Genomic DNA, 11,708 nt, shown 5'->3' on the forward strand with positions numbered 1-11,708 from the left:
TCCCAACGCTTATTTAGTCGACTGAACCGTTTTTTATGCTTGTCTTTCCTTGACTTAGCTGCATTTATTGGTGCCTGTAAGTGGCAGCCGCTGTTCCCATCCTGACTAGCTGGTGGCGGTAATAACTTGAAGCTTACTGACCTGAAAGCTTTGCTGGCACTGGGCTGAACTTAACTGCACTTGTCTGCACTGGTCCATCAATCACTGAACTTTCTGCCTGTTGGGCTCCTGGGGAGCTGAACTGAACTGAACTGAGCTGAGCTGTTCATATCATACAGATTTTCACATTTATTTATCTTTCTATCAAAACCTTACCAAACAATGTATTTTTATGAAAAGGATCAGAAGAAAAAAGTATATAACATTTGACACAGCAGCACATGGGAATGTAGTACAACAATAGAATAAAACACAATACAGTACAATGAAATAAAATTAGATATAGGAATAATATACACAATAAATAGAATATGTCTGCGTGTATTTATTTATTAATGAACTCAGCTGTGTTGCTGTTTAGGAATGTAATGATTATTAAGTGGTCTTTACTTTTCCATGTCATGGCTCAATCTGAAGGATAATCCATTAAAGTCTGCACATTACCCTGTGTATACAGCTTGCACTAAACTGTGTAGGTCTGCGCAAACTCCAGACAGAACCTATTTCCATTTGTTGATCATTAGATAAATGACCAGCCCACTGATATTTATAAAATAACTTCATCAATGTACATATATTTCTTGTATTCTAACAATAAAATTAGGTCAGCATGCCTCAAACCTGATTAAGCTGTGTCACTCTCACTAGCAGGATGAGTCAGGATGTATTTATGCATAATGAAACTTAGCTACATCTAGTGGTCAGAGCAGAAAGTACAAGTCTGTGGTCTCAACATACAACATACATTGTGCGACTCCATTAAAATTGATATCACTGTGTCAGTATTAACGCATGTAAGGAAATACATATACATATATAAGACTGTAGTGCATGGGCTCCAAGAGATGAGGGTCCTCTAAGCAGTTTTAATTACACTGAATAGAATTTAAGTGAGCACCCATATAAATGATCATTGCCGTATAAAAAAGAGTATTAATCACCAAAAGCACCAGTACATTTAAATTCAGGAATATAGTGTGTGTGTGTGTGTGTGTGTGGCTATAATCTGGATGGTGTGTTTTTTGGCACAGTAAACCAGGGCAGTTTGTTTTAAAGACACAATATACAGTGCAGTAAAATGGATTTGGAGTGCCTTTAACAGTGAATGAGTGAGAGACAGACAGGCTGACAGCAATGGGATCGGCACATAATGACAGACAAAAGGGCTTCTGTTGCACCGCGGTGAATACATTCAGAACTAATGGGACATATGACTAAATCCTTTATTTCAGTTATTTATATGGTCATATCATTATATATTTAAACCCATTTGGATGTAATATCTAAAAGGTGCAAATTGATGGCATCATAATCTGATTTCTAGCTTCTGTCAAAGGTCTTGATAGATCATACTTTTCTATTCTCCCAAATCTAATATATACCAAAAACATAGGCTATACAGCTTTAAGTAAACTTTTGACGGACAAGAGAAATGTCTTTCCCCCCTAATTTAAACCACACAAACACAATTTCAAATAACGTTTTGTTTCTATTTCTCTTCTCCTCTCACACAATACACCCTTTGTTCAAGTATTTCCGCCCTACACGGATTACGTAACTTTGGCGCCTCTGAGCCACCGTTTCTTTTCCCTTTAAATTGACCAAAAATGTAATAACATAAACAGACTCCTCAGCGCGGGAAAGAGCCATCTGCTCGCCCACAATGTAAAATTAACCGCCCTTCCCTCTCATTGGCTCCGCCGAGGGCGAACGTGCCCTCTCCCTCCTCTCCATTGGCCAATCTCGACGTCGACGTGCAAGAGCGCGCGTCAAGTGTTTAAATCTCATTGGACGAGAACGCTCAGGCCAACCATTCCACACGGAACGCTCTCTGCTCTTCCCATTGGCCGACGGGCCTGCTGGGTAGTTCCATGCAGCTGTTGCCATTGGTTACTTCTGACACGTTGGACCGGATCCCTGCAGCCGATTGGTCAGTCGACTGCTCAGGCGCGATTTTGCAACGCGGGACAAAACTCCTGTGTCAGTTCAGACGAGCCGCAGCGAGGAGAAGCAAAGTTTGCGACCCGTTAGTAAATCGTGAGAGGACCACAAGAAAGGAAACTCACCACCATCATCTTCATATCTTGTCTTTTCTGGATACTTTGTAGCGAAGAACGGATTCCGACATTTTTTTCTGTTCCTCTTCGGAAATGAAGGACATATTCACTCCGGACTGAAAAGGCGCACTATTTATGACCCTTTTTTATACCTGTTGTTTGCTATTATAAGCAGTTAGAGTCAGAGCTTTTTACAGTTTTTAACTTAGCTTTTGCGACCAACGCCGGAGTTTTGACGCCCGTACAATGGCCGATAACAAGCACCCGCACGTTATCTTCTGTAACGACTCGCCCAAAAGAGTTCTGGTGTCTGTCATCAAGACCACCCCGATTAAACCCAGGAAAGCAGAGGCCCTGACGCCCACCAGCCCCGGGTTCAGCGACTTCATGGTCTACCCGTGGAAGTGGGGGGAGAACGCCCACAATGTGACTCTGAGCCCGGGCTCGGTGAGCGGGGCTTCATCGCCTACCGGCACCCAGACGGCCAGGGAGGTGGACACGGATCCTACACCAGACCAGATCAGGGTATGTTCATGTTATTTGAACGGTAATGTTACTGAATACAAAGCTCCCACTCGTGTTTTTTTGCACAGTGTTATTTGAGAGTATTATTTAAAGGCTATAATTGTTCTTATACTACAGTTTGTAGCTGTTGACAGCACTGTAACACACTTACAACACATTTATGAGTTGCAACCACGCCTAAAATGTGTTTAACTACTTGTAATAACACCAGCTTTGGGAAGAAAAGGAGGGCACGTATGGTGATATTGATAACTTTTAAAGACGCAAACGAGTCCAAACTGAGCCGTTATCAAAGAATAACACACTGCAGATGATATAATGTCTTATAATGGCACTACTTAAAATGGGGGAAACTATGTTTGGAGTCAGTCTAAATATGGCCGAGATGGAGAGTCATTTAAAAAAAAAAAAAAAACGCCCGCGCATTAGGGTGTGATGGTGGATTTTAAACCCCAGTTACTTCCTGATCCTGGAGCAGCTGTCATACATGACGTCTAGTCGCGCGCCAAAAATGTAACCGGATGTGAATGAATTAATAATGGACAAACGTGCCGTGCTGCAACAATGTAACACGTGAGCTCAGCTAAGGAAATGATGATTGATATTATGTTGCATTGTATGAAATACACACCACTGATAGAACTACTGTACAGGATATTTCTGTATAACAACAAACAGATATGTAATAACAGCAGTATTAACATGAAGTACGAGTTTAAATTATGCTTCATGAACTTGATTCATATGTTGTAGATTTATTAGATCATCAAAGTATTAAAACGTGTTGTATTCTGTCACATATGGCTGCTATTTAATAGAAAAAGAAGTGCTTATGGTGTTCATAAATTCCGTGTATTCTTTCTGTCAGGATGGTATCCGCAGAGGGCGTCCAAGGGCTGACACTGTCCGGGAGCTCATAAGCGAGGGGGAGACTTCGTCCAGCCGTATTCGCTGTAACATCTGCAACCGGGTGTTTCCCAGAGAGAAGTCTCTTCAGGCTCATAAGAGGACACACACAGGTGAGAGGGACAGGGAGGTGGATGCAGTGAATATTTAAAAAAAAAAGCATTATATTATAATTGGCTTTTTGTCAAAAAGACAGGTGCCTTGAGAAGAGGTGTGTTCTATGTTTTCATAATACACTTTCCTACACTAGCACAAGCAGGGAAGGTCATGTAAACACCTGTCGAACCAGATGTAACAGCAACATGCTGTTCAGGATGGGGCACAGCTATGTGAAAGTCAGTGAAAGCATACTTTTGCTTTCACTTAGTACCTGTTCTGAATTTTCTGACATTTGTGTTCACGTTTACAAGTAGTGTACTGTATGTGTATATCATATGAGCAGCAAAACATTTACAATAGTGTTGCCTGAACAATATCTGTATTTCCCCGCAGGAGAGAGGCCCTATCTGTGTGACTACCCAAATTGTGGGAAGGCATTTGTCCAGAGCGGTCAGCTGAAGACGCACCAGCGGCTGCACACCGGGGAAAAACCCTTTGTCTGCTCGGAGAAAGGTAGGTTTGAAAAGTAGATTTTGAAAATGTCCATGCTATTGAGATGAACAGAGTTTTATTTATAAGTGTTATTGTTTCGAAAAAACAGTAGTCAAAATTGGTACTTTAGGTACTTTCCAATGGCATGAAATGTTGCTCAGTTAAGTGTGACTTACTTTTAATCAGTGGAGTTATTTTTGAAGCATTTGGAAAGTACCCAGTAAACACAAACCTAACAGTGTAACTGTACATTTATGTTACAATAGACAAGCAGAAAATCAAAAACATGTTTATTGACAACACAAACGACGTTATTTACTGATTTAAAAAAAAAAAAACTGATCCATTCTTTCTTTCTCAAATAACAGAAGAACATAACCTTTAGTGGCTTGGTGCATCTATTTAAACCTGATGCTTTCTCTGCAGGATGTGGCAATCGGTTCACACATGCCAACCGCCACTGCCCTAAGCACCCATACTCCCGTCTGAAGAGAGAGGAACCAAAGGACGGCCTGGAGAAGGCCCAGTCTGTGGATAACAAGGCTGTTGCAGAGTGGCTGGCAAAGTAAGTGAATACACAAGACTGCGCACACTAGTGCTCTTAACAGGTAGACTGAGCAGGAATGACCTGTTTTGCATAGTAGAATTTTCTGCTTACATTGTATGTTAATATACTCTCACGTCCTTGCAGGTACTGGCAAACCCGTGAACAGCGTGCCCCTACAACCACCAAGGTGAAGCCACAGGGCAAGGCGAGAGAAGAGGACCAGGAGCAGCAGGATCCCATGGAGTTCCTCCAGTCCGAAGAAGAGGAAGAGGCCGCTGAGGAGGAGAAGGGCAACCAGGGAGGAGGAGCCGCCAAGCGCCGCCTCCAGGAGCAACGAGAGCGTCTCCACGGCGCTCTGGCACTCATTGAGCTGGCCAACAACCTGTCTGCCTAAACACCCACCCACGTCCTGATCCTGGACTCCCATTCCCTGTCCCTCATACCTCCATCCGCCTTCCTGCAGTATGTGCTGTAGCTAGAAATTGTTCAAAAATGCAGATCAATGACTAGTTTAGTTTATCCTATCAAGTTGTAAAACCAGACTTTGAGAAAGAGCTGAATTGGCCTGAGATCAGTATTATGCACAAGCATCATCTATTTAACCCCTCACAGCACCAGGAAGGCACAAGCTAAAGCACCTTATTCAGCTTCCATTTTATCCTTTTAGGCTGCTATAATTGTAGGTTTGACAATATGAAGAATGTCTTTCTTTCTCCTGTCTTCTAAAGGCAAAGAAAGTTTGTTTTAATTTGTTTTGTTTGCACTTTGATGGTAACGAGTTTTTTTTTTTTTTTAAGTATGTTGTGTTGAGTGTAACAGAGTGTGTATGACTGATGTATATATGGTTTAAGCTCAGATGGACAGAATGATACAGGGTGCGGTCAAACATAGGAAATGTTAAGTTGCGTTCCAACTGTCAGATGGCCTCTCATCATGCTCCCAGGTTTCATCTTCAGCATTGTAAGCATACTTTAACTGCCAGTGGTGGTAGAAAGGGACTGAGTGAGGATTGGTTAATCTTCACTTATAGAGCACTCTCCAAGTTGTATGCATAGGTGGACAAAAAAAGGAGAAAAGTCAAGGGGGCTGGATCTGTCTGGCGTGTAATGGTATGGTCATTTTTTATATGCGAGTGAGGTGATCATTGCAAGCCTAATCCAGAGGTCTGGTTAAGCACAAGACTAAAAAAATCCAAACTTTGACAGCTTTTTTTTCCCATTACCTACACATTATATCCGCATGACATTACCAGAGGCGTGCAGGGAGTCCACCTCTAGCCCACTATACTGCCTGCTGGATTAAGTTACAAAAGTATTACAACTAATCTACAATACTTGGTTCAAAGGTTCAGAGTACCTTTAAAAATATGTCATATTTCCATTTTAACAGCCGGTTTTCTGTGTCTAAGACCTAAAGTTGTTTTCCAACCAGATGGGACATGTTTTTGTTTTTTTTCTACAATGGATATCAGTCACCTTTTATATTAAAAGGTGGCAGACCAGTTATGATACGGGCATAGCATCATGGATGGTGTGTGGTGCTTCATCTCACTTCAAAGGTTAAATTATGTGATATTTATTTCACCATATTTTTTATTAACATTTTGTTCAGCTGTTGCCCTGGAATCATTTGATGTCAAATACTCTGGCATCAAGATTTAACAAACGTAAAATCAATTTAGAATATGCCAAATACATTTAAACATCCCATCAATTTTGATAAAGCACTTACACCCCCCCTATTAAGTCTTGGATTGAGCTTGCAATGCACTGAAGATTAAATTTGTCAGACGTGTCCAGGAAAATGGCACTTGTTTCTAAAACTGATTTGTGTAGTGCTGGGTGTTTCTTTTCTTTATTTCCTCTTTTTTTTAATAACACTACATCCTTGAACACTGTATGAAGCCTCTCATAACTGCCCTGTCTAGTTGTTTTGGTAAAAACCCGCACCAACAACCAGTCACTCTGTCACTCTAGCTGTGATGTTTGAATCTGTCCGATTTACAAATGACCCACGTGGAGTTGTGAAACTGGAAGGCAAGTGAATTGTTGATAATCAAAACACCAAATGATTTATTATACCCAATTATAGTATATTTTTAAGCCTTTCTAACCCGTAGTCTATTTGTGGTTTGAGAAGAGTATGCCATTTAATATATACACATTGTGTTTGTTAGAGTATTGAGTGTGCACAATTTGTGGAGCGCTTTGACGTTTCAGTCATTTTAGTTTCAGTTTTCCCCTCTGCTAACATCCAACAGTTTTCATGTTTGTGACATGTATAGAGCTTGCTTGGTAGACATTTTATTACACATTTCAAAAGGTAAGATTTCTCTGACAGGTTTTCCACACTGTTATATAATTGTTGGTCTAAAATAAACATTCACTGAACCTGACCCAGAATTTATGTGCCCTTGTCAATTTATTTAGTCACGATTTATAAGTGAAATTAAAAAGGTAGCACCAGTAATGTATCCAGGGAAATGAATACATTGATAAAACAAAATTCCATATGTAGTATTCTGAAGCATTTTACATATTATTTTTATGTATTAACTTTTTAATGCAATAAGTTAACATCTTGTAAATGGGGCCTTCCCCCAACTGTCACAGTTGTCTGTGGATTTATATCAGGTTGCTGCCTGCAGTTTAACTAATGACCACCTGGTGTCATTACTAACAATGGTACACATATACCATATGTTACCATGTTACATATGGAACCTTTAAATGGATATAAAAGTGTAGAAGCAATACTGTGCTCCAATATGGAGCAGAACAATGCCACCAAGTGGTGAATGCTAAAATATTGTCCATTTAGTTAGTACTTCCCTGTTGAATCTTCTGTAATGTGAATCTTCAGCTCCTTTTCTCCTTCTGTGTTACTTCTCGATGAGGTGGTGTTAAAGGTGAAATATGAGTACGCTAGTCCACCTGACATGCTGCAAAGCAAAAGATAAAAGCAATCAACTGTTAGGCAATGGAAACTAATTGTTGCTAGAACTGCTCAGCTGTTAGACAATGAGCTTTAGTTCTAAGATGCATGTTATAACAAAAACAACAGGCATATTAGTCTTAGTGGTTAATAACACATTTACTAATTTTATCTGAGTTCTTGTTTTGCTCTGGATTGGAATTTGGCTTGGCAATGGAATTAAATCTCACAACGCTGCTCTTATCAAACAAGAAATGTACATTTGTTAAGAAATGTGGCCTCATATGTTTGATCGTTTGGTCACATCAAACGCTTCTGACCATTTTCAGTTGTAGTCAGCTACGGTTCATTACGGCATTTAAAAAAAATGTTGTTAATCAAATATATGTTAAACACAATACAAATGTGTAAACAAAATATTCTTACCATATACTGAGTCCAAGGAAGTTAGTCCAAGAGAACAGGTAGTCTCCACCCACAAAGATACCAATATAGGCTACTGCAACATTCTGAAGAAAAATGTAATGTGTTATAATTATAACCTTGTCAGCAGAAATCGGAGAGATAAATGCGTGATGTAGAAACCAGACACAAGCAGGCCAGAACTTTAAACATTTTTGTATCATTAAAATAATACATTTGGACAGTTGGACACTTGGTGGAGATACAGTATGCACTGTGTGTGCTTTCTAGTCTAAAAATAGAACTCCTATCAATGTGTTCTTACCTTTATTGCTCCCACTACTGTGGTAGTAAGTGCTGAGTTATAATAGCTGCACAGGACTATGGAGTACATCAGCACAAACCTGAAAACAGAAGAGTAAACAGAGTCTTAAAATAACTGGATAGGAGACAGTATTGGAAGAATGCCACAAAGGTGTAATTAAACAGTTGGAACTCAATTATAGTGATATACCCCATGAAGCAGGACACGAGGAAACACATAATAAATGTGGCTTTAACCCAGTCCTCATATGTGACTGCCTGTGGATCAAAACATACAAGGTGGTCAGGCAGGAATAGCATACAGTTTTGGGCACAAACACACAGAAAGAAGTCACTGGATAACAGTTACTATATGTACCTTGTGTAAATCTCCAGTAAATGCACTTGCCATCAGAGTGGGGATGATAATGATTAGTGCATTGTAAAATAAGACACCATATTTCCCAAGGCCCTTGACAAAGCAAGAAGAAAATATTAGATTATGACCAAAATCAAACATACACAGATCATTTGTGGTTACCTTTTCTTTATGGTGTCATTGGAAAGTGTTAATGATTAATTAATTAATAATATTTTACTTCTATAAAGGCAAATAAGTAAACAGCTTTCAGTAACTAAGATCATAATAGGGACAATAGGGTTTTAAAATATGTGGTTGAAAGGGTGTGACCTGCTATTGTCCAAGCTGAATATTGTTATATTGTATGTATAGTGTGTGTGCTACTGAGGAGATGGTGTGTTTAAGATCCTGTTTGCTTAAAGGCTGGCCTAACAGAATCAAAGCCACCTCCTTTGTTGACACCATATAAAGCTTAATTAAATTTTCTTTAACCATATATTATACATATTATACATAGAATATTAATGTTTATCTATCGACCACACACTGTATGAGCTGTTAGTAACTGTCCAAACCCACTGTTTCCTAGCAATGGTCTTTGGTGAACAAAGAATTTGTGAGGACAGCTGTGCAGTAATTTAATCTTGTTTAACCGTATAGTTTGTCAGGTACCAAATAAAGCAGGTAATCGCACCTACACAAGCATTTAGCCGCCAATAAATCTTTTCTATGTACCTCAGTGCCAAGTTTCTTCTTGGTGTACACACTGCTGGCGGCAGTGAAGGCATCATTGAGCAGGATGAAAGTATATCCCTCCACATCGAAGGCCAGGTCAGAACTGGAGGAGAGGGGCAGATGTCAGGAAAGAACAGGTGTTTTGTCCGCAAAATTCATTAACTTTAAAAGTCTCCATACCTTGCAGCAACCATGGCACCAAGAACTATGGCTGTGACACTGTACACAAGGCGCTTAGAAAACGTTTTTCTGAAAAAAGGAACATAGAAACATTCAGACCAAAACCAAAAGCTCTTATTTTGTTAATGATAAACTTATTATAAATCTCCATGTCAGAGTGCAGCATGATATGTAATGTACGGTACTTCCAGACCAGTTCTATCATGATGTTAACTGTAATTTAAAGTGCTCCAAAGCTCCAAAAACAATATAAAAAATGTCTTACCTTAGTATATACACCTCCAAGATCATTGTCATCAATATGGTGAATTTCCGTAACACTGTAAACATGGGTAAACTGTAAAAGACAACATGTTTTCGGTAAGAGCACATGAATGAGCACTGTTAAACTTAAGGACCAAAGTCTGATAAATTAGAGAACATTATACAACCTTAGTTTTTTGGTGCTTGCCAGTCCCGTTATATGGTTCCCAACATACAGCAAAGGAAGAGGGAACATCTGGCAAAAGAATAATAAATAGTTTGGAAAACACAACACAATTGAATATAAAATTTTTGAGCAACACTTACCTTTAACAGTATAGTTCTGTCAAAATCTTGAAACTGGATTGCTTTGCTCATTTTGGCAGCATAAAGGACAACAAGAGTGGTGATCATCTGAAAGTGAGCAAAGTGACCATGAAATGTGTGTGTGTGTGTGTGTGTGTGTGTGTGAGAGAGAGAGAGAGAGAGAGAGAGAGAGAGAGAGAGAGAGAGAGAGAGAGAGAGAGAGTCTCATACAGAGTCAATGACCTGAAAGTGTACTGTTGATTGTAAAGATTAATAATTAAGTAAATTAATCGGATTCTGTTCAGATTATTTTCTATTTTTAAGTAATAAAACTCTTTTACTTTTTATGTTTTACTGCACAATTTGAATTTGCTAAAAATCTGCTTTATATTAACTTTAACTTAAATAAAAATAAAATAAATAAAATATTAAATATTTATATCTATATATATATCTAAATCATTATTTTTGTTGTTTCTACATTTTATTTATATTTACATTATATTCAATTTAAAATACATTTAATCTTAAAAAGTTCAAAATTTAAAACAGATTAAAATGTAAATAAAAAATACTGAAAGATGAATAATATTGTTTTATATGATTCCCAGTTTACTGTTATTAGTGAAACTTTCAAAATAAGATACTTTTAAGTCTTTTATTTTGGTGAATGAACTAAAAATGTTAACTTTTACTCAAAAACACATTTATATCAGTTTCATATTGTAACATAACTCTATTCAGTGTGTACATGAGCCGCAGGGTAATCAATAGAAACATTAGACAGGGTGTGTGTGAGTGTGTGTGTGCTGCACGTGGCACATTAAGAAGGTGTGTGTGTGTGTGTGTGATTTCACGTGTGAAATAAGTGTGAGTTAGTGTCTATTCCTGTGTGTGTTATTGATCTGGAGCTGGTGATGTGTGTGTGTTGTTTGTGCTGCTGATCGGTATTCGGCTTTTACATGTCACCGTCCCCTGACACGCTGGCGTCCCATTGGCCACCGGTCCCACCCAAACACCAATAGATCAATGCTTTTGATTGGTTAACATAGCAACAAGCTCCGGCAGCTCGACCAATGACCTTGCTGCCTTCCGATAGCCGATAACACATTACTGATAGAATGGATCTGTTTAACCTGCTGGGTGTCTTATTTTGAAAAGCACAAACATGCATAATCGCTGTCTACATTGTTTACATTGTTTATATTGTTTATATTGTTTACACTGTTTACAGCACAATATAAACATCATGAATGATTAGAAATGGAAACTTCTGTATGTTGGAAAGTTTACTGGTTCCAGCAGGACAGTCAAACTGGGATAAAGACCTGCTGTTTTGGGTGGGAAACCCCTTTAAGTGTGTGTGTGTGTGTGTGTGTGTGTGATGATGTGAGACATAAAGTGAGAGAGTTGTGAATGTGTTTATGTTTGATGACAGTCATCTGTGTGTGTGTGTGTG

At 38.9% G+C, this 11,708-nt stretch overlaps 2 protein-coding genes across 2 annotated transcripts in view; one reads left to right on the top strand and one right to left on the bottom strand.

Moving 5' to 3' along the window:
- The first annotated feature begins 2,124 nt into the window (after nucleotides 1–2,124).
- znf367 (zinc finger protein 367) lies at nucleotides 2,125–6,905 on the top strand. The gene is made up of 5 exons (XM_035659127.1): nucleotides 2,125–2,741; nucleotides 3,610–3,760; nucleotides 4,140–4,259; nucleotides 4,665–4,803; nucleotides 4,930–6,905. Exons 1-5 carry the CDS (start codon nucleotides 2,463–2,465, stop codon nucleotides 5,177–5,179), a joined length of 939 nt encoding a protein of 312 aa, XP_035515020.1. The 5' UTR covers nucleotides 2,125–2,462; the 3' UTR covers nucleotides 5,180–6,905.
- A 266-nt stretch (nucleotides 6,906–7,171) lies between these two features.
- Nucleotides 7,172–11,708, bottom strand: part of slc35d2 (solute carrier family 35 member D2) — a 5,753-nt gene continuing 1,216 nt past the window's right edge. Inside the window, exons 3-12 of the mRNA XM_035659125.1 lie at nucleotides 10,271–10,357; nucleotides 10,132–10,199; nucleotides 9,966–10,037; nucleotides 9,701–9,769; nucleotides 9,521–9,623; nucleotides 8,804–8,896; nucleotides 8,636–8,703; nucleotides 8,447–8,525; nucleotides 8,146–8,228; nucleotides 7,172–7,726 (exon numbers count right to left, since the gene is read on the bottom strand). Of these exons, the coding sequence (XP_035515018.1) occupies nucleotides 7,606–7,726; nucleotides 8,146–8,228; nucleotides 8,447–8,525; nucleotides 8,636–8,703; nucleotides 8,804–8,896; nucleotides 9,521–9,623; nucleotides 9,701–9,769; nucleotides 9,966–10,037; nucleotides 10,132–10,199; nucleotides 10,271–10,357 (843 nt within the window). The 3' untranslated portion in view covers nucleotides 7,172–7,605. The remainder of the gene's footprint in view (nucleotides 7,727–8,145; nucleotides 8,229–8,446; nucleotides 8,526–8,635; nucleotides 8,704–8,803; nucleotides 8,897–9,520; nucleotides 9,624–9,700; nucleotides 9,770–9,965; nucleotides 10,038–10,131; nucleotides 10,200–10,270; nucleotides 10,358–11,708) is intronic.

Source organism: Morone saxatilis, unplaced genomic scaffold (assembly GCF_004916995.1).
Source record: "Morone saxatilis isolate NCDOM2014 unplaced genomic scaffold, NCSU_SB_2.0 Contig16, whole genome shotgun sequence".
In the NCBI taxonomy this organism is placed as follows: Eukaryota; Metazoa; Chordata; class Actinopteri; family Moronidae; genus Morone; species Morone saxatilis.

Coding starts and splice junctions, on each gene's coding strand:
- znf367 (XM_035659127.1), top strand. CDS start 2,463: ATGGCCGATAACAAGCACCCGCACGTTATCTTCTGTAACGACTCGCCC. Junction 3,761..4,139: donor TCATAAGAGGACACACACAG/GTGAGAGGGACA, acceptor ATTTCCCCGCAG/GAGAGAGGCCCTATCTGTGT. Junction 4,804..4,929: donor GTTGCAGAGTGGCTGGCAAA/GTAAGTGAATAC, acceptor ACGTCCTTGCAG/GTACTGGCAAACCCGTGAAC.